The sequence below is a fragment of the Amblyraja radiata genome, chromosome 3, assembly GCF_010909765.2.
Source record: "Amblyraja radiata isolate CabotCenter1 chromosome 3, sAmbRad1.1.pri, whole genome shotgun sequence".
In the NCBI taxonomy this organism is placed as follows: Eukaryota; Metazoa; Chordata; class Chondrichthyes; order Rajiformes; family Rajidae; genus Amblyraja; species Amblyraja radiata.
In genome coordinates, this window is record NC_045958.1 from 5,370,865 (window position 1) to 5,398,368 (window position 27,504).

General features: G+C 41.7%; 1 protein-coding gene and 1 long non-coding RNA gene across 5 annotated transcripts; one reads left to right on the forward strand and one right to left on the reverse strand.

Moving 5' to 3' along the window:
* Positions 1-1,765: 1,765 nt before the first annotated feature.
* Positions 1,766-23,570, forward strand: LOC116970761. The gene is made up of 3 exons (XR_004411304.1): positions 1,766-1,887; positions 8,052-8,053; positions 23,557-23,570. It is a non-coding gene; the product is annotated as an uncharacterized LOC116970761 (long non-coding RNA).
* Positions 7,780-27,504, reverse strand: ccnh (cyclin H). 4 transcript variants are annotated; one of them, XM_033017242.1, is made up of 10 exons: positions 27,430-27,504; positions 17,848-17,991; positions 16,240-16,365; positions 15,640-15,713; positions 13,680-13,890; positions 10,792-10,955; positions 9,882-9,952; positions 8,962-9,073; positions 8,723-8,783; positions 7,780-8,251 (listed from the first exon to the last, which is right to left on the reverse strand). In XM_033017242.1, the coding sequence occupies exons 2-10, from the start codon at positions 17,962-17,964 to the stop codon at positions 8,213-8,215; spliced, it is 975 nt and encodes a 324-aa protein (XP_032873133.1). In that variant the 5' UTR covers positions 17,965-17,991; positions 27,430-27,504; the 3' UTR covers positions 7,780-8,212. The 4 variants fall into 4 exon arrangements, with proteins under 4 accessions (XP_032873133.1, XP_032873135.1, XP_032873137.1 ...); XM_033017244.1 differs by having other exon boundaries at positions 27,435-27,498; XM_033017246.1 differs by lacking the exon at positions 8,962-9,073 and having other exon boundaries at positions 8,184-8,251.

A 27,504-nucleotide genomic window follows, 5' to 3' on the forward strand; every position in this document is an offset into this window, starting at 1 on the left:
TCTGACTGCTCTTAATTATTTCATGGGAACACTGCATCCATCTTGTGGTTCAGCCTTTCATTCCAGATAATTTACTGACACTAGAACATCTTTGCCACCATGCTGGACAACCAAGGGGGTTGGACATCTTCCTGCTGAGCATGTACCAGCTTAGCATTGCTGTCGGTGATCACCAAATTGACGATTGAAGCTATTTTCCTTTTTATTCTGTTAATTTAATACAGTAAAACTTCACCTGCTATTGAATTGATGCTTTGGCATTTGACTTGCACGTGGTTTTATGTTATGTTTTCTTTAGACCAATGAGGATTTGTTGCCTATGCTCTTTAAAATTGCTGTGTCCCCATTTTCTATGCTCGGATAACACACTGCGGCATTGTTTCCTGTGCTCCCTTTAAACTCATCAAGGCTCTCTGTTTAAGATCACCAGGTTTTGTTTCCCCATTCTTTCTTTAAATTCACCTGATTTACTTTATACCTCCGTGTAGCATCTTTTAAAATATGATTTATCAAACGGGATGAGAAATCTATGTTCAACATCAATTCATGAGTTAGATTATATGTTCTACTGTTTAATTAGGAAAGGTCAGTATGAGAAGGAGAGTGAAAATGGTTAGTACCAGAGTTAGTAACCTCCTTCCCATATTGATCATCCTGGCCTGTGCTGCCTCCATTGCTAGAGTGAAGCTACATGCAAACTGGATGAACAGCACATAATTTGCTGTTTGGGTAGCTTACAACCCAACAGTGTGATCATTGAATCCACCAATTTTAAGGAACTTATATTCCACCTATATTCCTTTCTCTGGCTTCTCATTCTGTGCATCTTCTATCTTTATCTCACGATTTTTGACTTTTATCCAACCATCTGCTAATCAAATATCCCCTTCTTCTTACCCCACCTCACTCCCTACTTTTTCTTCCCACACCCCTGCAATCATCTGAAGAAGGCTCCTGACACGCCAAGTTGCTCTAGCACTTGTGTCTTAACCAGAGGTGTAAGTCTATTAATATTGTTTTACATGTACTAATCAAGTAGAAATGGTCTTTCAATTCAAGAATATGTACTTGGATTTGATTGATACACCATTTAGTAAAATGTTATTCACTTTCTAAATTTGCAGTTTTGACATCAAGCACCACAAATTTAAATACATTCTCTATTAAACATTGTGCTACTATTCCCCTCAGAGGCTTGCTATGACATGATCGGGTGTAAGCACAGATCCTGAAAATAACTAGACCACATTGCATGTAGTTACTAACTCTTAAATTTGTATTTTTAATCTTGATATTCCAATCCCAGCTTGGGATATTAGTCCTTATACTGGAAACTCAATACGAATGAAATAAGGGAGGGCCATCACAAAGGTGTAATTCTAGTGCCACATTTATTTATTTTAATGGTGCTTTTGTTCAAGCAAAATAAAGACAAGGTGAAATCTTCTGAGTACATTGCTGCTATTGGTGTTAGAGATTCTAACTAGGCACAATGCTGAAGTAACTCCGCGGGTCTGGCAGGATATCTGGCGAACATGAGTAGGTGATGTTTCCGACCTGAAAAATCACCTGTTCATTTTTTTACCAGAGTTGCTGTCTGACCTGGTGAGGTAAACATAGAAAATAGGTGCAGGAGTAGGCGTGTCACCATTATATTTAGCCCTGCCCTATTTTTAATACTATATATCACTGACCACATCTTCCTGCTGGGTCGTTACTATTCCTGAAATTTCTGGCATGTAAATAAAAAGCCTGGACATACTGAAACACAACAAACAATTTGAGGTGAAAGGACTGTCAAGTGCTTTCCATGCAAGAGGAATTTGAAATTTTAATTTGGTTTGCTGTTTATTGTTAGTTTTTGTTTTTTTATAAAAAAATAAAAAGGTTCTTTAGTAACTTGTCAGTTTCTTTGTTGAACTAAATTAAGGCGCATGTTGCAATCAAAAGCGCTTGAACAATTGGTTGGGAAGAAAGCCAAACTGTAAGAAAGACGACTGCGCCTCCTTTTCAAGAGCCTTACGTTCTCAGCGTCAGCATTGACTTCATTGTACCCATACTTCAATTAGTATGGTACTTTATTTGTCACATGTACTGACACAGTGAAATTCATTTTTGTATATAGTTCAGTACAAGTATCACTATACATAAGCACTTACACACATATTAGATAAGCATCTCAAATACAGTACAAGTGCATAACAGTAGTACACTGAAACACTGCAGTCGCTAGTTGGTGCCATTTTCAAATGCCAGTTGATCTAAGTGCATGGATCTTTATCTGGCCATGAAGGGAATCTGCATTTCACTACACCAATTGGTGTATGTGACAAATAAAGAACCTTTGAAGGGCTGTTGTCCTGGTGGCATTGCAGGGTCAGCGTGGCCAAGTCTCGCCGTGGTGTCCTCCAGCAAAGCCCCAGGCAGCTGCAGGGCCTCCAGCAGCCCAGTCCCCCATCGAGGCACTGCCTCCAGCTACCAATCTGCTGACTGGCCCGCCAGGTGGGTCCTCAATCCACAGATGAATCGGGCCTTCCGGGCATCCCCAGTCTCCCATGGGCAAGTCAAGCCTACTGGCCATGCGAGCCCCTGACAGGCGAGCTGGATCTTCTGGGTAAGACCCCTCTGTCTAAGGGATGTGGCTCCCCGGGATAAATTTGAAGAATTATGACAAACCACATCAGTAAACTGGAAGAATTACTGCCTGATACTGTACAAATATAAGTTAAAAAGCAACACTTAACAAATGTCAATTAATAAACTGTTGAATTGTAGGAAGAACAGGTTGCTACTACAACTCTTTGCTATTTGAATATTGATTTACAGTATGGTGGCATTCAGTTAGCATAAATCATTTTGGACAAAACCTTGTTTTCATAGCAGCTGACTGAAGCATAATTGCTGCTTTTGCATAAGATGTACTTGTTGCATTTGCTGTCCCAAGCATTCAGAAATACAGATGGTACAGCATCTGGTAGTCTGAGTGCTAATTCCTGAGCTTCCTTTTACACACTAGAGCACAGGTTCTCATGCTCCCGTTAAGCTCATTTGGTTATATTTCAAAAGCCCCTTTAAACTTATATTTTTTTCAGCGAACTGCCTTTAACATCTTAAAAATGAATTAATAGTGCATTAGATTTTTAATTACTAACTAATCATAAAGATAATTAATTATATGAACAATTATAAATACATTCAATTATTAATTCATAGATTATTAACCAGGGAAGACCAGGGAGCTTTTGCAGACATTTTGAGGTCAGAGGTTCCCACCTGCCTTAAGAGGGCATCATTAACAATGCCCAAGAAGAGTAAGGTAACACGCCTTAACAACTATCGACCAGTGGCACTAACATCCGTGGTGATTAAGTGCTTTGAGAGGTTGGTTATGGCACAACAAGTCAACGGAGATGCCATCTCACTGGCTCTCCACTCTGAACTGGACCATTTCTACTATAAAAACACATATGTCAGGCTTTTGTTTATAGACTACAGCTCAATACCTTCATCCCATACAAGTTGGTTACCAAGCTCACGGAACTGGGTCTCTGCGCATCTCTCTGCAACTGGATCCTTGACTTCCTCATCGACAGACAAATTGACAAAAACACTTCTCAGATTCAAGATTCAAAACTTTATTGTCATTGTGCAGTGTACAAGTACAGAGCCAACAAAATGCAGCTAGCATCTCACCCAGAAGCGCGAACACAGAATAATGGAACAATAAATATATATATGTATTAGATTAAGTGGGACCCGTTGGGTCCCAGCATCACACGCAATATTCCACCTCTCCACCAATTCCAATATTGCTCGCCAATGTGGGGGGGGGGGGGGTTCTGTTGCGCTAGTATGCGTGTTGTGGGCCGAAGGTACTGGTTTCCAGAGGGCTAGTATAGACATTGTGGGCTGAATGGATTCTTGGGCTGGGAGCTCAGTAACTGAGGCCTGGCAGTAGTCACTCGGACCTGCCAGGCTGGCAGCTGAGAAATTCTGCCCAAAACAGGTGACAGACAGAGAGAAGGGGGAGAGGGTGGACTGAATGGATTATTGGGCTGGCAGTTCAGTCACTTTCGGCTGGTGGGCTGGCAGTTCACTTACTCATGGCTCGTGGGCTGGCAGTTCACTTGCTCGTGGGCAGGCAGTGCAGTCACTCACGCCTGGTACGCTGGCAGTTCAGTCACCCCTCCTCCCTTCATCACCCCCACTCTGCTCCTTGCCATTCCCCTCCCCCCCCACACATTCAGTCCATCTCCCTACAACCCAAGAACCTACCCCCATGCACTCATAGCGGCTCTCCCACAGAGCAGCCATTCCTGCCTATTAGGTTCCCATTGTGATGACGAACACGCAGGCATGAAAAGTGGAAAAAAGATTTATTAAAGTTTAAATTGTGAATTACACTTAAAATATAAGAACAAATTAAATGTTAAAGATGAGAATTATTAAGTCCTTGTTGTGTTTCTTGTTGTGTTCTGCTGCTCACTGCATCTTGATGGCTATTTGCTGTTGATAAAAAAATCAATTTTAATATAGAGAGATTGACGGTTGTAATTTGTTGTAATTCTCAATCCTCTGTACTCACTGAAGAATTTGTGCAAAACATTTTTTTGAGGCGGGGGCTGTCGGGGTGGCTTCTTCTTTCGTGTGGCGTGCACAGCCTAAAGTTGTAGGACAACTTGTTCTATTTGATCTTCTGTTTGTGCACGTCGAGTTGATTGCATTAGACAAAACAGGGCGGACCACGTGAAGGTTGCAATCTTCCGCCCTGGGGGTGGCAAACGTCCTGCAGCCGAGGGAGGGGGACGGCTTCAGGCGGGTCTCTCGTGGGCTGATGAGGGAGGGGGTGTCCTGCGGGGGATGGGGGCGGCTTCAGGAGGGGGAGCATCCTATAGCCAGGCGGAGGGTATCATCTTGAGGTGGGGATACCGGGGCGGCAGTGAATGACCCACTCATGGCCTCTGGACTCACTGCCTTGGGACTAACTCATGGTCTCTGGACTGACTGACTAACTCATGGCCACTGGACTGACAGACTGAATCACGGCTTGTGGACTGACTGACTTATGCCCGACTTCTGGAGTCACGTCCGACTTTTGTAAACTGAAAACTAACATCCACATTGAGGAACAGCTTCTACCTGACAGCCATCAGGCTATTAAACATAACAAATAAGCTCTGAACTATGAAATACTATATTATTTGTACTATTTGTTATTTGTTGATCACACACACATATAGACTCTCAGACACACACAGACAGACTCACAACCAATACTAAATTGCCAAGTAACTTCAGAACGTGGTGAACATACAGTGTGTAAACCGAATGATTCAAACGTTTAAAGCCTCCTGTAGAGGCGGATGCTGGTGAAGCAAAATCGTGCTTTAAATAACGTCCAACAAACACACTCACCATAGACAGAGCAGTAAGCTCTCTTGAATTATTCAACGACATCTTCACTCTGTGCCTTCTGCAGTCAGCGCCATCTTGCCACGAACCGGAAATGACGCAGTCAGTGCCATCTTGACGCTAACAGGAAATGACGTCATCGGCGCCATCTTGCCACTAAGCGGAAGTCACGGAATGAGCGCCAATTTTGCAAAAAAACAGTCCTGATCTAATAAAATGTTTACTCATGCTTTATCCATCCGATTTTAAAAACCAAGGCGAGGCAAACAATTTGGCAGCAGCCACTTTGCAACCAAAATTCATTTTGTGAACACAAACTTTTTAAAAGGCGAGGCAAACAATTTGGCAGCAGCCACTTGACAACCACATCGAGGAGACTTACCGTGGAGTAGACGTGCGTTCAGTGTTATTCGCAGCTCAGAGCCGTGACCCTCTCGCTTCCTGGGTCTGGCAGAGACTGAGTGAGGCACGACACTTCCGGTTTTTATAGTCCCTGCCGACAGTGGGGGCAGCAGAGAGAATGGGGAATTTAAAAAAAACATTAATATCTCTGATTTTTCATAAATGGGAAAAATCCTCTTGATCCTCTGGTCCAGGAAGGCGGAGGGGGGCTCTGAGCGAGGTGGCCAAAAATGTCGGCCGTAGGTGGCGGCGTTCTCTCGGAAATCACAGCACAGTGGGCCAAAAGCTGTCAAGATCAGACTTTTAGTAATATAGAGATACAGTAGCAGTAGTGCAATTTCCGGGGAGGGAGAACAGTCACTGGGGGAAGGAGTGATCGAGGGGGGGGGGGGGGGGGGGGGAGGATGCCTGGCAATCACCAAGGCGTAGAGTAACAACCGCAGGGAATTCCTGAACCTGCTGGTCCGGGAACGGAGAAACCTGTAGCGCCTCCCAGATGGAAGGAGGGTAAACAATTTGTGGTTGGGGAGAGAGCAGTCTTTGACGATGCTGTGCTCCCTTCGTAGACATCGCCTGCTCTGGACAGACTCACTGGAGGGGAGTGAGGAACCGGTAATGCGTTGGGCAGTTTTCACCACCCTCTGCAGTGTTTTCCGGTCGGAGACAGAGCAGTTGCCATACCATACTGTGATAGTTAGTAAGTAACAATGAGTACGGGAGCACCTCAAGGCTGTGTGCTCAGCCCCCTGCTCTACTCACTCTATACTCACCAGTGTAGCCACACACAAAGCAAACTCCATCTTCAAGTTCACCGACGACACCCCCATTGTTGGACGAATTACAGATGGTGATGAGTCAGAATTATAGAAGTGAGATCGATCGATCGGCTGATCAAATGGTGCCAACACAACAACCAGGCACTCAATGTCAGTTAGACCAAGGAACTGATTGTGAACTTTGGAAAGGGATGAGGATCCACAAACCTATCAATATCGACAGGAGTCAGACGATGGTGGAGAAAGTCAAAAGCTTCAAATTCCTGGGTGTATATATTTCTGAAGATCTTTCCTGGACCCAGCACACTGATGCAATTATAAAGAAAGCCCATCAACACCTCTACTTCCTGAGAAGGTAACAGAGATTCTGAATGTCAGAGAGGATTCTCTTGAACTTCTACAGTTGTACAGTAGAGAGCATATTGACTGGTTGCATCACAGCCTGGTTTAGCAGCTTGAATGCCCAGGAGCAAAGACTGCAACAAGTTGTGAACACTGCCTAGTCCATGACAGGTTCTGACCTCCCCCACATCAAAGGGATTTACCAGTCACTGCCTCAAAAAGGCAGCCATCATCATCAGAGACCTACACCACCCTGGCCCCACACTCATTTCACCCCTGCCATCGGGAAGAAGGTACAGGAGCCTGAAAACACTAACTTCCAGGTACAGGAACAGCTTCTTCCATACAGCCATTGGGCTATAAAACACTAAAACCGCCAAATAAGCTCTGAACTACATCGACTAATATTGATATTATTGCACTTTTGTTTTTATGTGTGCATGTGTATACATACACACATGTGTATATATAACATATATGTATGTATATGTGAGTATGTGAACCTTTCTCATTAATTATATTGTTTACAGTGTACTATGTTTACATATTCTATTGTGCTGCTGCAAGTAAGAATTTTATTGTTCTATCTGCAACAAGACAATAAAACACTCTTGACTCGACTCTTGACATAGGAAAAACAAGCTTCTGATCGAGCAAAGTCTCGTGATAGAAGTGATGGAGTTAACTGCTTGATTTGGTTTACATGTTAGCATTTTTTCCATTATTTTGCAGAATAACATTTTGCAGTGCTATTTAAAAGTTTTTGTTTCTTTTGCAGAGCAATTTGCAAAGTTAACAGTAATATAAATGTTTGTTATGTAATCTGAGTCATGAATAAAACTCTAAATTTGAAAAGAATAAAGCTTTTATTTTCAACACTTCCTCCTGAAAGACAAACACTAGGTTTTAATTTTGGAGAAAGGATGAATTAACAAGTTTTATTTCAGTTTCCACGAACTCACTTCCACATAACAGGTTTCATAGTCAGATCAGTCTCAATGTGCCCTCGTTAAAACTTGCGTCTGATTTCTTTGCATACTTTCAAGATTTCCGATAGTTTAGGTAAAAAAAATAGACTATTAAATTGGCAGAGGATCTTTCCGTGGTCTGCAGCTTTAGTCGTCCTTTCAAATATTGGGTTTACGTCTCTTCCAGTGAAAGATGCAACTCATTCAATTTGATCGGTTTTGTATAATCGATTTTACAGATTAAGCAGCAAGTTAGAGAAGAACTGCAGCTGCTCCTCCACGACCAGTGTCAAAATGTATGCCGAGCAGTATTTACATGGTATCAATTAGATCATCATCACTCCATTCCTCCTACAAATAAGGTAGAAAAGTTTTAGAATGCCTATTAGGATATCAGACAAATAACAAAATGAGATGCTAAAACTAAATAAATGTTCAAAGAAAGGAATGGAGCATTTAGAAAAAGAATTGCAGAAACAGGACAGAAAAGGGCAGAGTTCAAAAGGCTGAAGTTATAAAACTGGAGATACCAAAAATATTCGGCTGATCAAGCAGCAAATGTGGAACGAGAAACAAAGTTCACATTTCAGGATGACGATCAAAAGTGATAAACTATCAGAAACCCAAAACATTAACACTCTCTCTCCCCCCCACCCCAGTTTATGCCTGGGACTTCTAACACTTCATTTTATTCCATTGTCAATACAAATGTGACTACATAATACCATCCATTTAGTTAATCTCTCCTTCAATCTTTGGTTGAAAAGTCATATTAATGTAAAATGCCACACACAGAATTGTTACAAAGAAAATAATACTAACGTCTTCCACTTTTGCTTTTTTAGCGATTACATCATCGTCCTTATATCCTTTCCTCTTCCTTCTGTTTCCAACACAGACAAGAAGTAGATTCACATTCAGTGGTGCAGAATATATATAGAATCAGAAATTCATAACACAGAAAAGCCACCGTATCTTCAACCAAAAAAAAGATGGTATTTGTTGATCCATATTCACAACCTTGGTGATAAGATAAATTTAAATGATAAAAAAATACTTACAAATTTGTACCGACACCAAGATCTAAGCTATGAAAGTGTTCAAGTTTTTGTTTCATAACGTTAACCTCTTCAAGTTTTGGAGGATCATACTTCTTCACCAGGACCTTTACGCCTGCACAGGGTTAATTGTGATATTGTTAATATCTCAAGATTCAAAGACAAAACGACAAAGTAAATCTGGAAATAACAACATTAAACACAAAGCAAATAAACTATTATAATAGACAAAGAAAAAGTAGCAGATAAAGTTTTTTGAAATTATTTCCATAGTAATTATTTTAAAATAGATCTGTGACAAAAGTAATTAAGTACACAGAACAGCATAGGAACAGGCCCTTCGACTAGGGCTGTGAGCATTATGAAATGTTGCATTGAGGTAAATAGTAATGTTGCTTATGCAACCAATAATAAACCCCAAAGAACATTTCAAGAAGAAATTAGTTCAAATGAATGTTGGCAAAAAAAGAGAAAACCTCTGCCACAAACTCTTGTCGAAGCATTGACCAGAAATTTGTTATATAATGGAATTAGAAATTTATCCCCAAAAAATATGAATGTGATGATTGGTATAAGACAAGTTGGAGCTGAGAATTAAAGAGCTGTCTTGTGCAGTAAAATTCCAAAATGGAAAGACTGCATTATACAAATCTGAACCCAAGCCATAATTTTGTCTGAAGTTTGAGAAATAGATATATTTGGATCAGATATATCCGTGGATATTGCGGGAAACTAGAGGACAGGTTGAAGGATATGGACCAAGCACAGGCAAGTGGGAGTAGTTTAGATGGGACATTGTTGGCCAGTGTGGGCAAGTTGGGCCGAAGGGCCTGATCCACATTGTATCACTCTACGACTATATCGCAATACCCCAGTTAATGTACAGTTAATATAACTGCAACCATTACAGAAAAATTACTTACTTCTGAGTGCTTCAATCAATTTTGACAAACATTCTTTGTTATCTTTTAACATGAGGCATTCCATCAAGTAACTGTAGCACCAAATACAAAAATCAAAACAAGCAATTAAATTATCCTGAACGCTTAAAATACAGAATTTAATTGTTGTATACCAGCACAATAGCAACAACAGTAAACAACATTGTTGACAGATCACAAAAAGAAATCCAAAATAATTTAAGCAGCTTTAATCAGGCATAGCTTAGTTCTTTAAAAAATAGTAACATGGACCATATCTTGATTGGACACTGTTAGACGTTCTTGCAAGTTAGAATTTTGAATATTTCCTTATAAAATGTACAAACAAATTTAACTATATCCGTCAGACAAGAGCCCCTTAAACTCTGTTCAAACTGTACCCTGCTCTATCCAAAAGAACTATGAACTATGAACAATTTAAGTACACAATATCCTATATTGACAATTCCTAAAAATGCTACTTAGAAATGAACTGTGATATCAAGTAATAAAAAGGGAACTGCAGATGCTGCTTTATACCAAAGATAGACACAACATGCCTGAGTAACTCAGTGGGTCTGGCTGCATCCTGACCCGCTGAGTTAATGCAGCATTGTGTGTCTATATTTGGAATATCAAGTACACCTTTTATCCAATCTACACATAGCTCACAGAAACTTTCCAATGGCAGGATTATAAATTCTCAAATCATGTTGCAAAACTAGATTTCTCATTTCTTCAGCACAAACAGAATTTCACTTTAGTCCTCGTTCAATCTAGTTTTGCGCTAAACAAAACAAATATAGCATAACTATTACAAAGAATGACAAATATTCAAAAAGATGTCTTAGCACGAAGTAGTGAAAAAAATGTAAAAGAAGTGAAACACTTGAAAATTAAAGAGTGGAAGTACCTATCCATATTAATACCAACTCTGGAAGCACTGAAATGGATGGCTGCTAAGGCTATTTGTGATGGCGTAAAAAGGAGACCAGCATCAGTCATAGTTTCTCTGCTAAGAAATTCATCTGCTGTTTTTCGCAAAACTTCTGGATTTTCAAATGCTGTGTCTCGGGCCTATAGAAAATGTGGAAAAGGATTATTATCTAAAGAAATACACATCAATAATTATGATTTTTAGTAGTAGTTTTGAATAAGAAATCTATTTTTGATCTGAAAACAAACCATCCTTTTGAGAATATTACAGTCCATCCCCCGCCCCCATCACGTTACAGACATTCGATCAGAATTGCACCCTTCCTGAATTCACAAATCACTACTCAAATTTGAATAATGAATAACATTTACTATCATGGAATACAAAGGGCTTTTGCCATTTACCCAGATGACATGGCTTTGCTATACGGACAATTGAGATTCCGACCGTTTTCCTTGAATGCAACCCTCTTCCCCACCTGCAAATTGGGGGTTGCCTGTATTCCTTTATTTATTAGAAAGTTTTCAATATGCACCTTTATAACTAGCTGCATTATAAAATGTAGATAGAGCTTAAACTTGTGGATAGATTAACAGTGTCCAATTAAGTAGTTATGTTGTAATTGTTAGAGAATTTTAAATTAGTAAATAGAAGAAGTGTGTTTTATATAACCAACATTTTGAAAAGCTGTGGTCCAGTTTGCATTTAAATTAAGTTGAACTGTGGCCGTTTTACCAGGTTTTGGGGGGGCCTATTCACATCAATAGCATAAAATTGCTGAATTTAGACACTTTTTCCTATGAAATTTGCTAGTAATGAAATAATCTTGGGAATTTACTTTTTTTCTTCTGTAGAGTAGGGACCTACCTCAGAACCCCAAATTAAGTTGAAAGGATATTTTGGAATTATCTGAAATATGAACCTTTAAAACTAGATTTTTATAGTTTAATTCTGAAATAGGATTGAATGAGGAATATTAATCAAGAAAACAAACTGAACCAGAAAGACTCAACTCAAGGCTAAAGAGTGCAGATTTAAATTAAATTATTTTGTTGTTGTGCCAGAAAAAACATGTTTCACAACAATTTTGCTTCTTGCAAGACCTCCAGTGTGAAATATTTGTGCAAAGGTAACAGTGTCCACCAGGTGGCAACACTGCAGCTAATCATCAAAGGAGGTCATGTTCAAGAAGGAACTGCAGATGCTGGAAGATCGAAGGTACACAAAAACGCTGGAGAAACTCAGCGGGTGCAGCAGCATCTATGGAGCGAAGGAAATAGGTGACGTTTCGGGCCGAAACCCTTCTTCAAAGGAGGTTGTGTTGGCTAAAAGCAGCTGACTTTGGATATTTTATATTTGTTTGTACATATGATCAAGTTACAAGAAAGCATGAAAAAAAACAGCTCCAGAAAAGGATACACATTTAAAGGCAAATGCAAAATATTACTTGTCAGGAAACTAGACAAAGTTTTGATGGTCCAAAAAAATAAATAAAGCAACTTGTAGTGTAGCTGGTTCCATCCTCAAAAATCCCAACATTTAATAAATCAGAGTTGCAGATTAATTTGACAAATATCTCAAAATAATTATATTTCTCTTTTACTTGGGAGTTCTCAAATTGAAAACATTTAAATATGTGCGAACAATCTTTTTAACATTACATAATATGTACATACAAATATATTTTCCCTCACCAGCCAGCACATACACTAATGGTAAGGAGGGCAAGCATTAAAATAAAAATCTATGGCCATTTTATTAAAATATTTTATCTATTCAGTCAGATTACAGGGTCAGCAATATAAACATTGTGAATGCATTGCTGGCAAGCCACAGTAAAAATAATTTTAGCTTCACATCTAGAGGAAGATTTAGCCGGCCTTGGAAAGTCGTTTTGCCACCTTGACATATCATGTGTAAGCAGGTCTGGCAATCCCAGACTGATTCTACTTTACATTAGACACTAGGGACTGCAGAAAATGGAATCTGAAGCATGAAAAAACAAACTGCTGAAGAGCCTCAGAGTCAAGCAGCAGTGGAGGCAACGGGATGGTTGACACTTCAGTTCAAGACCCTGCATCAGTCCAGGATGCTGTTTGACCCATCGAGTTCTTCCAGCAGTTTTTCTTAAATCACACTTCACATTCTGCCTTCAGTGAACGTCAGAAAAACCCATGGCAGGAAGAAGATCCCAAAACATGATTCCTAAGGGAGTTCCAGTTCCTCAAAATTCCTCTGTCCCACATAAACTTTTTTCAATTTAATGCAATGCAGAATTCCCAATGGTTTCTAGAAAAATTAGTTCCAAATTTGGCATGGCAGAGAATTTAACTAAAGCTAACAGCTACTCAAAGACGTTATTTCATTTTGCTCACTGTTCATCCACACACCACCACAGAAAAATGTTGTCTATTTCTCACCTTACATCTATCTACTGATTGAAATGATAAAGAATTAACAGGTATTATTTCTCAAAATGCAGGAAATTATAGTCTTGTACAAGTCCTACTGGTTTAGTTGTATCTTCATGGATGCATAAATGTATCACAAATTGCAAATCCTTAAGCAATTAAGCACTCCTTACATGGTCACTTAGAATGCTTTGGCTTCCAGCATTTAACAACTTTTTGATCATTACGGAATTTTTCAACTACAAGTATGGTTAATCTAATGACATTAGTTGAATCTTGTATGTAAAGATAATCTGGAGGTTTAGAATGCAGATGCAATAACTGATTGTAGAATGTAAATATAGAACATAAAAAGATTGCTTTGGGTGTACAACGAAAAAAGATTGTTCAAACTTCTAACTGGGTGAAAAGTATTCTGAATTACCAAAAATCCAGTCAATGATGGCATGGTACCTTTAGATCAATAAGAAATCCCTCAAAAGGTCGGAAGGGGTTGTGGATAATAAGATGAAAGTTCAGCTGCTGAATTAGCAACAGTTCATACTCGAGGATTTGTTCCAGAGCCTTCTCTTGGGCCGCAGGACTTTCCCACAGATTAGCAACAAACTGGGAACTGGAGACGTTAAATTCATCCACTTTACATGCTAAATATACACTTGTTAACCTATATAAAACACAAGAAAAAGACCAATAAAAGAAGAGTTCAAAATACCAATTGGATTCCAATGCAACAAATATCTAATTGACCCATTAGATCTTGACGATTCTGAATTTGAGCTACTTCATCCAATCACACTTCCTGCAAATCCCTTATCTATGTACATATTCAATATTTTGTATTCAATTATCTGATGTTTTACTTTTCACAGATTTGTTAAGGCAAAGAACGTATTACAGTTCAAGTCCTTCAGAGCAATGTATTAATTCCCATAGCCCTACAAATTACTTTCCCTTATTATTTCAGGACTTTATCTCATGATCTAGAAGCAATGTTCAAGAAGGAACGGCAGATGCTGAAAAATCGAAGGTAGACAAAAATGCTGAAGAAACACAACGGGTGCGACAGCATGTATGGAGCGAAGGAAATTTCCTTCGCTCCATAGATGCTGCCGCACCCGCTAAGTTTCTCCAGCATTTTTGTCTACCTATGATCTTGAAGCAAGGCAAGTAATGTTCTCTTCCTGCAGACGAGGCAATAATACTACAACATATTTAATACTACAGTAGAGGTTGTGCAGAATATTGTCTGGATTAGGGAGTATTAGCGACAAGGAGAGGTTGTTTTTTTTAAATGCCAGAGGTTCAGGAGAGACCTGACAGAAGTATAGAAATTCTGAGGCATAGATCGGGTAGCCAGTCAGAACCTTTTTCCCCCACTGTGAAATTATCAAAGACTAGAGGGCATGGCTTTAAGGTAAGAAGGACAAAGTTTAAATAAGCGTGGAGCAAGTTTTAAAAAAATGCAGAGAGAGGGTGGTAGGCGCCTGGAATATGCTGCCAGGTGTCGTGGTAGAGGCAGGTAGGATAATGCAATTTAAAAGCCTTTTAAATAGGTACATGGATATGCAGGGAACAGAGAGACATGGATTGTGTACAGGCAGATGAGATTTGTTTATCTTGGGATCATGTTTGGCACAGACATTGTGGGCCAAAGGGCCTGCTCCTATGCTGTACTTTTCTATGTTCTAAGTAATTAATAATCTTAATCCAACTGCAAATATTTTACAGTTTCTGCTATTACATCACGGTTTTGAAATTGTTAAGCAGCCATGTTCTGATGGAGGCTACTGGAGCAGCATAGTTCATTCCTACCCAGAATTTGCCCAAGTGCTCAAGGATTTCAAGAGTGTTGCCTCTTACTCCATGGTTTTGAGTATGTACACTTGTGACCTGGCAAATGATATTGGTACATTTGAGCTTTTAATGCTCAATCCATCTCAATTCATCACTTAGTACATATCAAGATTTAACCCCCTATCCGTTTGCAAAACCACTGACTCCACTCATTTTTCATGACATCGGAGTCTGGATAGCCTAGGTCTTTCTTTCCTGGAGAATATGATGCTGATTGGTAACTTTGTAAAGGTGCATGAAGCCATGAGGGGCATAGATAATGTGAACAGCCAATCTGTTCCCCGGGGTAGAGCATCTAAAACGCAAGGGCATAGTTTTAAGGCAAGAGGAAAAATATTTAAAAGATTCCCGAGGGCATCCGCTAGCTTGACATGCTGATAATCCAAATTGAGATTCTGCAATTTATTAATGTTATATTTTTATACTATCAGAATATCTTTTAAAGGATAATCCAGGAAGAAAATCTGGTTGCAATAATAACACAAACAATTAAGCACAAGAACAGAAGTTGGTACATACGCAACAGCAACCTAATCAGTCATCATGTATAGTAACTCACATAATTGTCCTGGGATGATATTCCATTAAGGAGTTATTTAAATAAAATCTCTTGAAATACATACTTGCTGTTCCCTAGACAAAAATACAAAGAATGTTCTCAATATCGATCAGCCTTGAAGTTGTGACAATGCCAGAATTAGTTTTTTTTAACAATGTATACTTAATGTTTTGGAAAATTAAAAACCCAGGCAAATTTAAATACCCAAAATAAAATTATAGTAACTAATAAATTGCTTCAATTGAAACTTAAAAGTAATACAAAATAAAGCTGTGCAAACAAAGATCACATTTTATTAGAACAATGTACAGCAGGGGGCCATATACCACATGGTTTGTAAACTGATCACTGTGTCTATACACAATAATTGGCTCTGGAATCATGTACACATATACAGATATAGCTGTTTTAAAAAAAATTAAAGGGGCCAATCTCCTGAGTCTGAATATATGCAGACAACAAATCAGTGGATAATGAAGACTGTGTATATTAAGTGTAGATATGTAAATGAAAATATAGCAGAGTTAAAAATGTAGAATCGATTACCAGCTCATATAATCATTCTCAATTCCTGTGCAAATGTAACATCTATATTCTTACCATCACAGATTTGGGCATGGAAGGTTTAAATGCAGAGCAGAAATCCAATAATCGTTTTTCATAGTATTTACGTAACAATTTTTCTTCATGAGGTTCCAACAATGGTAGAGAATCATTTGGAGAAATCTGTACAGCAAAACCAAAGTAATAATTACTGTCAGGTACAACAGCCATGTCCAATACAAAGAAATTATCCTTGCAGCAATAGTTATTGGCCAAATTATTCATTTTCCAAGGTAACATAACCACCACTCTAACGTGCTTCTATAGCCCCTTAAAGCCAAACATCCCAGGATGCTTCTTAGAAGCCTAGCCCTGAATCAAAAATAAGACACCATGTCACAAGCAAATGGAAGAACTAAAGCTTGGTCATCGTTCTAAGGAAAATGGAAGTGATTTAAGAAACATATTCCAAGGCTCAGAGGTCTTTGTAGCGAAAAACATCCATGGAGTGATTAAATTCAGCAATAAACACAAAGGCTAAATTAGAAGGATGCACGTATTTTGCATGGGTACGGGACAGAAAGAGATTACAGAGATTAGGGGAGGTAGGGACACAGACAATATTCTAAAATGAAAGGGAATATTTGAGAGAAATGTTAGTTATTTGAGAAGCAAGGTTAACCAACATGATATAAATTAGAACATAGAATGTAGTTATAGAGATTAAAACAAAAAAGGTCAACCATCATGGATTTGAAATTGCCAAATCTAGAATTAGCACGGCATAGGTGAGACTTCAGCAGCAAGGAAGCTAAGGAAGGTAGTCAATATCATATTGGGTTCAAGTAGCTGAAAATTCAATTCCATATTGCTGTTGCATCAAACACCTGGTTCTGATAGAAAACTAAAACTCATAAATATTTGATTTCACACATTCCAAACAGTGTGCAATGAGTACTCATGTCTCAATTTAAATCACGCTGGAAAAAGGAGGGAAGAGGAGAATACGTCATTGTCTTCCATCACAGTGTGCTGTAGTGGATGTTTATGTTAATTTTATGTAGTTGTGTATCTTGTTGCTCTTTTGGTATCATTGTATGGCAAATCAAATTCCTTGTATGTTTTTACATACTTGGCTAATAAATTAATTACAATTACAATTTATTTTCATTCACTCATGGAATGCAGATATCACTGGGAATTTTTATTCTCCATTTTGAATTGGCTTTGAACTGAGGAGGCAGTTAACAGCCAACCACGTTGGTGGCTCATATCTCAGCTGACAGGATAAGTATGACCATTTGTGCCATTAAATACTCATCTGTGAATTTCATTGTTTCCATTCTTGAGTCTAGTTTTAATTTCATGTTTATTTATTATAACTTTGAGGAATTAGTGTCTTTCCAATCGAAATCCATACATCTGGATGATAGTAACGCAAGCACAAAGCTGTCATTACAAGTACAGAATAGCTCCATCACAAGTAGCACCATCAATAAAATATAGCTTACTATACTTAAAATCAGCCACAATATTTAAAAAGATGCTCAATGCCCCCAGGGCAACCCGAGACTCAAAATTGAAAAAAAAGGAATCATTCCTTAAAAATATTGCATATCAAGTATCACATCTGATTATTTCAAAGTATAGATTGAATGCATTTACCGTTACACTTGCCAGAAGTTTGGACTGAAAAGAATGATTGGCTTCGTTTCTCATATTTTCTAATATTTCTTCACTGTGAAAAATCCAACATTTTTTCTGGGTACTGTTATTAAACATTTTGTAAACATCACTCAATATTCACTCCTGTAACCAAATGAGCAACAGATGAAAAGGTTAACATTCCCAGTATGAAATACATTATATGCATATATTGGAGACAACCTGTACATCAGCACCTTCTTCTACAAGAGTCCAAGAGTCATACAGAAGGGAAACAGGCCCTTCGGTCCAACTCCTCCCTGCTGACCAAATGCCGCATCTAAGCTAGTCCCATGTTGGTCCATATCCATCTAAATCCTTCCTATCCATATTCCTGTCCCAAGTGCCTTTTAAATGTTTTTATATTACCTGCCTCGCCTATCTCATCTGGCAGCTCGTTCCACATAGTTACCACCCTCTGTGTGGAAAAGTTGCCCCTCAGGTTCCCGGTAAACATTTCCCCTCTCACCTTCGTCCTATGTCCTCAACCTTGACTCCCCTACCCTGGGTCAACAACTCTGTGCATTCACCTTATCGGTTGCCCTCATTTTATACTGCTCTATAAGATCACCCCTTTAGCTTTCTACATTCCAAGAAAAAAAACTCCTAGCCTGCCCAACGTCTCCATATAGCTCAAGCCTGCGAGTTCTGGCAAAAACCTTGTAAATCTTCTCTGCACCCTTTCCAGCATTATGACATCCTTCCTACCATGAAGTTCCTGCCCTGGTTTGACTTCCAAAATGCAACACCTCGCACTTATCTGCATATATTGTGAATAAAATGAATCTTGTAAACATTAACAGGTATTTTTTTAATATTAGATCAATTTTATGGCATAACTTGCAAATTATCTCTCACTCTTAAACTTTCTACAGATTAATATTTGTAATCTTGCATATCAGAACAGTTTTTCAATATTGGTATATCAATCTGAACCCGATTCTTGCTTTCTACGATGGAAGTGTTGAGTTTTAAATGATCTTAAAACAGTAAAATTAAATTAGCTTTGTTTACAGAGAATTAAGACATTTTACAAAATATAAAGAGCCAGAGACCCAGATTTGATCTAGAGGGCTGTCTGTTTAGAGTTTGTACATTATCCCGGTGACCGTGTGGGTTTTTTTTTCCTTCCACATTCCAAATACGTGCAGGTTTGTAGGTTAATTGGCATCTAAAAATTGTCTCTCGTGTGTAGGATAGAGTTTGTATATGGTCGATCGTTGGTCTGCGTGGACACAGTGGGCCAAACTGAATTTCCACATTGTATGTCTAAATTGAACAAGCCTATTTTAACAGCACAGGCATATAGTAGTTATCTTGGAAACCCACTCGCAATTCTGGAAATGAGGATATTTAACGCTCATACCAATCTCATATTTACCCAACTGACCACCCACTTGTCTTCAGCCAAAGTACCAAGACAAATCAAAACTACATGACCCACAGATCACCATCAAGACCTGACAGGTGATTGAAGGCACTGCCTGACAATCCAATTAGGGTCTCAATTAACAAAGATGTTCTCTGCAAAGGAGACCCAAATACTTATTTGTCATCCTTGCCCTCATGCCTCCATGAGGACAGTTTAGAACCTATAGGATTAATTTTGCTCCATCAACTGTATATAATATTCATGATGTTAAATACTACTACAGGTGCACAACCTTTTATCCGGAGTTCCGGAAACCGAAAAACTCCGAAAACCGGCCATTTTCCCCAGGATGTCGTCTGCACACCAAAGCTCGCGTTTTGGTGCCAAACTTGACCCGAAACGACCCACGGTCAACCCAGGTCTGTACCAAAGATCTTATAGCGGAGCTTCGCTATAAGATCTTTGGTCTGTACTACTGTAGCGGCTGCCTCCTCCCCAGAGACCGGGGAGACACTTAAACATCTGTAAATCATTGCTTAAATGTTAGTCAGTTAGTTTGGAGAGCTTTTATGTGAAGGGGGCGGGGGGGTGAAGGGGGAAACTTTAATTCTTAGTCCCCTACCTGGTCGGAGAGGCGGGGAGCGGGCAATGCCTTACCGGGTCGCCGTGCAGTAAGCTCCGGAGCGCTGTGGCCGCCAACTCCCAGCTGGGGCTGCGGGCGTCCGGCCGCGGGCGGTGCCGGTTGTAGCTCCGACACAGGCAACTCTACCCGTCTGCGCGGCGCTCCAAATCCAGCGCAGCCCGCGGCCGGACGCCCGCAGCCCCAGCTCCGCGATGTTGTGTGTCGGCGGCCACAGCGCTCCGGAGCTTACCGCACGGCGACCCGGTAAGGCATTGCCCGCTCCCCGCTGGTATCCCAGCGCTGCGACGCCGCCGACTCCCAACATTCGCGGAGCTGGGGCCGCGGGCCGCGCTGGATTTGGAGCGCCGCGCAGCCAGGGGTAGAGTTGCCGGGGTCGGAGCTCCAACCGGCACCGCCCGCGGCCGGACGTCTGCAGCCCCCAGCTCCGCGATGTTGGGAGTCGGCGGCCACAGCGCTCCGGAGCTTACTGCACGGCGACCCGGTAAGGCATTGCCTGCTCCCCGCCTCTCCGACCAGGTAGGGGACTAAGAATTAAAGTTTCCCCCTTCACATAAAATCCCTCCAAAATAACTGACTAACATTTATGCAATGATTTACAATGATTCCCCGGTCTCCGAGGAGGAGGCAGCCGCTCCAGACTTTTCAAGCCGCCCGCGCTACCTACCTAATCTACGCTAAAAATCTTCCATTCGGAAATCCGAAAAATTCCGAAATCCGACAAGTGTCTGGTCCCAAGGCTTTCGGATAAAAGGTTGTGCACCTGTATTTTAAAAAATCTTCAACCCCCCCTCTCTTCCAAGGAGAACTATTCAGCTTCTCCAGTCTATCCTAACTGGTCCCCTATTAGTACAGTTGTTTTTGGTAAATCACTTCCAGCCACCGCAAGGGACAGCATGGTGGTGCACTTGTAGAGCTGCTGCCTCACAGAGCCAGAGACCCAGATTCGATCTAGGGGGCTGTCTGTGTGGAGTTTGCACATTCTCCCCTTGACCATGTGGGGTTTTTTCCCCAGATGTTCCGGTTTCCTTCCACATTCCAAATACGTGCAGGTTTGTAGGTTAATTAGCATCTGTAAATCGACCCTCATGTGTAGGATCGAGTTTGTATATGGTTGATCATTGGTCTGCGCGGACTCAGTGGGCCAAAGGGCCTGTTTCCACATTGCATGTCGAAATTAAACAAAGCCTTTATTATTTCCTAAAGTATGACACCCAGAACGGGAGAACCATGTTTGATAAAGATTTATCATGACTTCCTCTAACCTGCACTCTATTTCTCCATTTATAATGCCCAGGATCCTTCACCCTTTTATTAAACCAATTTCTCATCCTGCCACTTGCAATAAATTATGCACTTTTATCCAGAGACCTGTTCTTCTAACCCTTTCAGAATTGTGCCCTCTAGTTAAAAAGCTGCTTCTCATTTTCCCACCAAAATATAACTTTCCAGTTATCAGCATTAAATTTCACCCGCCACATCTGCCAATTCACATAGCCTGATCAAAGTATCAAAGTAAACTTTATTGACAATTCAAATAATGCAACAAGTAGTTACACAGAGGATTGAAATTGCGTTTCCCCATACTCCAAATGTGCAAGTAATAATTATAACACAGACAGACAATATACCAATAAAGATAGACAATGGACATATACATTATATAAAATATTCACAGTGTGCCAGAGTGCAGTAAAATTTTGAGGTATGTTATTAAGGTGCAATAATAAAAGGTGCAATATAGAAAAGTGCAAATAGCATACTGCAGACATTGAGTTAAAATTAATTTGACAGTCAGTTGGTCTTTGTTTGTGTAATGTTCATGGAATTTTCTTGAGTGTGTTGAGTAGTCTGATGGCCTGAGGGAAAAAGCTGTTTTTGAATCTGGTGGTTTTGCTCCGCATGCTGCGATAGGGCTTGCCGGATGGTAGGAGGGAGAACAGTTTGTGTGCTGGGTGGGTGGTGTCTTTGATGATATTGGTTGCTCTCTTGCGACAGCAAGATGGGTCTAAGTCCTGGATTGCTGGTTGGGGTGATCTAGTGATCACATCCCCTTGAAGTCTATTAGTATCCTCGCAGCTCATGACATTAACAAGTTTGTTCCATCTGCAAGTTTGGGAATTGTGCCCTCCACACACGTCCAAATCATTAATGTAAAGATAAAGAAAAATAGCAATTACATAGAAACATAAAACATAGAAAATAGGTGCAGGAGTAGGCCATTCGGCCCTTCGAGCCTGCACCACCATTCAATATGATCATGGCTGATCATCCAACTCAGTATCCTGTACCTGCCTTCTCTCCATACCCCCTGATCCCTTTAGCCACAAGGGCCACATCTAACTCCCTCTTAAATATAGCCAATGAACTGGCCTCAACTACATTCTGTGGCAGAGAAATCCAGAGATTCACCACTCTCTGTGTAAAAAATGTTTTTCTCATCTAAGTCCTAGTACTCTATTCTAGTACTATCAGCAGAGATCCCCACTGTACATTTTCCTTCAACCAAAAAATAACATATACCCAATTCTTATTATTTAGCAAATTTTCTATCCAGCTGCAACAGTGTTAATCATTTTATGGATTTAATTTTGGTAACAAACCCAACTTTATGAAATGCCTTTTGGAAATTCAATTATACCACATTAATGGTATTTCCCTCTTCAAGCTTCTCAGTAAATACATTAGAAAAACCCAATCATGTTAGTACAGCATGATTAACCTTTAACAATCCATAAGCGCTCTCTCTAATCAATCCACACTTGCGTGAGTAGCTAATTTACTAAAGACACACGAGATTGCAGAAGCAGAACTCTTGAGCAACTAAAAAAGTGTTGGAGGAGACACACAGAACTGCAGATGCAAGTCTCTGGCATTGTGAGGCAGCAGCTTTACCAACCGTGTCCCATGCTGCCTAAATTCTCCCTTTACTTTCCCCAACAATTTCAGATGTCTCCCATTTGAACCAGCTGATTTATCCACTTGTGAATGTGACTAGGTTTACACAGCACTCTTTCTTTATCAAGTTTCAGCCCATTTTCTGTATTCCTATTTCATCCTCCTTTGCTGAGGCTGCAGCGATATTTTCTTCCTTGGCAACTATGGTGCATCAGTAGAAGCTGATGAGAGTTGTACAGAGCAACAGTTTCTGCAAGGGACGGCACGGCGGCAGAGTTGGTTTGGCAGATGAGTAGAGTGACAAAGGAAACACACGGGTGTCAGATATGGAGAGAAGAGGAGGAGTGAAATATAAAGCCAGAGAGAGTGATGTGGGTGGAAAGGAACAGTGAAGAGGGGAGAGGAGATCAAAGGGAAATGAGGGACGGGGACGGTAGAATATTGTGCAAAGCGGCAAGCAGCAGAATGACTGGGGAGTGGGAGAAATTGGTGTGAACTAGGGTAAGCATGCACACAGGTAAGATATAGGAGATGGGGGGCGGGGGGGCTTACTAGAAATTAGAGAATTCACTGTTCATACCATTGGGTTGCGAGTTATTGACTTGAGGGACATAAGGCATGTGTATGCAGATATGCAGGTTAAGAGTCAATTATCAAGAGTGTTTAAGAGTCAAGGGTCATAGTGGCGTAGCGGTAGAGTTGCTGCCTTACACTGGCGGTGATCCAGGTTCGATCCGGACTATGGGTGCTGTCTGTACAGAGTTTGTACGTTCTCCCCGTGACCAAAGAGATGAGCAGAAATGTATTTAGTCAGAGGGTGGTTAATTTGTAGAATTCATTGCCACAGACTGCTATGGAGGCCGTCATTTGGTATTTTTAAGGCAGAGATTGACAGATTCTTGATCAGTAAAGGGGGGGGGGGGTCATGGGTTCTAGGGTTAAGGCAGGAGAACGGGGTTGAGGGGGAAAGATAGCTCATGATTGAATGGCCTAATTCTGCACCTAGAACCTATGAACATGACCAATTGGGTTTACTCCAGGTGCTCCAGTTTTCAAGACATTCTACCACTTTCAAGACATACAGGTTAGTAGATTCATTGGCTTCGGTAAAAATCATAAATTGTCCTTAGTGTGTAGGATAGTGTTATTGTATGGGGTGATCGCTGGTCGGCGCGGACTTGGTTTCCCACGGTATCTCTAAAATTGCAAAAAAAACAAAAGATGGACTGCGGGATACAGCTGTCAAACCTTACAGGACACAAGACACTGCAAATATTGGAATCCTGAAACAAACTCAGCAGATCAGACAGCATCTCCTGCAGAGTTCCTCCAGCAGTTTGTCCAAATGTAGTTACCTTTCGGGGGAGAGGCACGTTAGGATCCAGGAGCTGGAACTTTCCACTGTAGACATTAGCATGCTCAATTAATGAAAAAATACCTCAGGCCTTTCGACCCACTGACCATCGATCACCCATTTATACCAGCTCTATGTTATCCACTTTTGCATCCACTCTCTACACACTAGGGACAATTTACATTGAGGCCAAATAATCTACAATCGACAATGGGCAAACTCCACACAGGCAGCACCAGAGGTCAAAATCAAAATCTGACACTGAGGCAGTAGCTATACCCCAGGATTCCAGTCCAATCACAATAATTACTCTTGAAACAGTTGTTATTTAAAACAATCCAATAATTTCATGGTTGTCATTATTAACTTAGTTCCGTTTTTTCACTGAATTCAAGCTCCCTAGCTACTATGATGGGATTTGAACCCATGTTTCTGCAATATTATTCTCCCCCCCCCCCCCCCCCCCCCCCCCTATACATTTTTGTATACATAAAATGTATACAAGTCAAAAAGTGTAAAACCTATTCAGACATTCTGGGGTGATATACCAGAAGAAGGGAGAAAGCAAGGACTACCTGAAATTGGAGAAGTCAATGTTCAAACGCTGGGGTGTAAATTACCCAAGCGAAATAAGCGGGGCAGCTCCTCCAATTTGCTATGGGACTCACTCTGGCCATGGAGGAGGCCCAGGAGAAAGTCAGATTCAGAATGGGAGGGGGAGTTGAAGTGCTGAGCCACCGGGAGATCAGGTTGGTTATTGCAAACCGAGCGGAGGTGTTGGGCGAAGCGATCGGCAAGCCTGCGCTTGGTCTCACCGATGTAGAGCAGCTGACACCTAGAGCAGCGGATGCAATAGGTGAGGTTGGAGGAGGAGCAGGTGAACCGCTGCCTCACCTTGGGTCCTTGGATGGAGTCGAGGGAGAGGTAAAGCGACAAGTGTAGCATTTCCTGCGGTTGCAAGGTAAAGTACCGGGGGAGGGGGTGGTTTGGGTGGGAAGGGACAAATTGACCAGGGAGTTATGGAGGGAACGGTCTCCACGGAAAGCCAAATGGGGAGGAGATGGGAAGATGTGGCCAGTGGTGGGATCCCGTTGGAGGTGGCGAAAATGTCGGAGGATTATCTGTTGTATATGACGGCTGGTAGGGTGGAAGGTGAGGACAAAGGGGACTCTGTCCTTGTTACGAGTGGGGGAATGGGGAGTGAGAGCGGAGCTACGGGATCCAGAGGAGACCCTGGCGAGAGCCTCATCTATAGTCGAAGAGGGGAACCCCTGTTCCCTAAAGAACGAGGACATCTCTGATGCCCTGGATCGGAAGACCTCATCCTGGGTGCAGATGCGGTGTAGACGGAGGAATTGGGAGTAGGGGGGGGGGGGGGGAGGGATAGAGTACTTACAGGAAGCAGGGTAGGAAGAAATGTAGTTCAGATAGTCATGGGAGTCAGTGGGTTTGTCGTAATTCCACAAATTGGAGGAGCAGCACCTCATATTTCGCCTGGGTAGTTTACACCCCAGCGGTCCAAACATTGACTTCTCCAATTGCTGCCTCACCCGCTGAGTTTCTCCAGCATTTTTGTCTGCCTTCAATTTTTCCAGCATCTGCAGTTCTTTCTTAAGCAACTAGACGATGATGTTAGGTTTGTTTACAGAGTATCAAGAAATTTTACAGAATTACTTTTCACAAATGCCAGGTAGGTAAAAATGCTGGAGAAACTCAGCTGGTGAAGCAGCATCTATGGAGCGAAGGAATGGGTGACGTTTCGGATCGAGACTCTTCTTCAGACTGATGTGGGGGTGGGGGGGCGGCGGGAAGAAGGAAGGTAGAAGCGGAGGCAGTGGGCTGTGGGAGAGCTGGGAAGGGGAGGGGAAAGAGGGGGAAATCAAGGACTACCTGAAATTGGAGAAGTCAATGTTCATACCGCTGGGGTGTAAACTGCCCAAGTGAAATATGAGGTGCTGCTCCTCCAATTTACGGTGGGACTCACACTGGCCATGGAGGAGGCCCAAGACAGAAAGGTCGGATTTGGAATGGGAGGGGAAGTGCTGATCCACCGGGAGATCAGGTTGGCTATTGCGAACTGAGCGGAGGCGTTGGGCGAAGCGATCGCCAAACCTACACTTGGACTCAACGATGCAGAGCAGCTGACACCTAGAGCAGCGGATGCAATAGATGAGGTTGGAGGAGGTACAGATGAATCTCTGCCGCACCTGGAAAGACTGTTTGGCGACATGCTGAGTACTGCCCTGCCGACTACATATTCAGAAGGTTTAGGTCCTTGGATGGAGTCGGGGGGGGGGGAGGCAAAGCGCTTTAAAAGAAATGCTACTCTTGTCGCTTTACCTCCCCCCTTGACTCCATCCAAGGACCCAAGCAGTCTTTCCAGGTGCGGCAGAGGTTCACCTGCACCTCCTCCAACCTCATCTATTGCATCTGCTGCTCTAGGTGTCAGTTGTTCTACATCGGTGAGACCAAGCGTAGGCTTGGCGATCGCTTTGCACAACGCCTCCACTTGGTTCGCAATAACCAACCTGATCTCCCTGTGGCTCAGCACTTCAACTCCCCCGCCCTTTCTGTCCTGGCCCTCCTCCATGGCCAGTGAGTCCCACCGTAAATTGGAGGAGCAGCACCTCATATTTTGCTTGGGTAGCCTACACCCCAGCGGTATGAACATTGACTTCTCCAATTTCAGGTTTTCCTTTCTTTCTCCCTCTTTCCTCTTCCCATCTCTACTCTCCCACAGCCCACTGTGTCCACCTCTTCCCCCCCCCCCCCCCCACATCAGTCTGGAGAAGGGTCTAGACCCGAAACGTCACCTATTGTTCCTTCGCTCCACAGATGCTGCCTCACCCGCTGAGTTCCTCCAGCATTTTGATCTACCTTCGGTTTTTCCAGCATCTTTAACAAATGGCAGGTTTGTTAATGCTGGACGTTTCTGAATCGAGTACCTTCTTCAGACAAATGGTCTTGGGTTTAAGCAAAGGACTATCTGAAGATGGGTCTCGGCCCCGAAACGTCACCCATTCCTTCTCTCCAGCGACGCTGCCTGTCCCGCTGAGTTACTCCAGCACTTTGTGTCTACCTTCGGTTTAAACCCGCATCTGCAGTTCCTTCCTGCACAACTTAACCACGATGCGGCATCGGTGTTACTACAGGGGGGAAGCTGTGGGTGATGCACGCTCAGCCGACATGTTGCAAGGCTCCACCTCAGCTCAGCTCAGCTCAAGGCAACGTTAAACAAAATGGTTCATTTGCAACTTTTACTTCAGCCTTTGATCATACCTTGCCTTGCCGTGCCGTGCTGTCCCTCCTCCCGCCAAGCTAGCTAGCTCTCTGTTGTCCGTCACCTCCCCCCCC

Excerpts from the sequence above, each read along its gene's own strand:
- ccnh (XM_033017242.1), bottom strand. The coding sequence starts at position 17,964 with ATGTTTAATAACAGTACCCAGAAAAAATGTTGGATTTTTCACAGTGAA. Across the intron at positions 15,714-16,239 it reads CCATGCCCAAATCTGTGATG|GGAACAGCAAGTATGTATTT; the intron begins GTAAGAATATAG and ends ATTTTTGTCTAG. Across the intron at positions 9,074-9,881 it reads ATTGATTGAAGCACTCAGAA|GCGTAAAGGTCCTGGTGAAG; the intron begins GTAAGTAATTTT and ends AACCCTGTGCAG.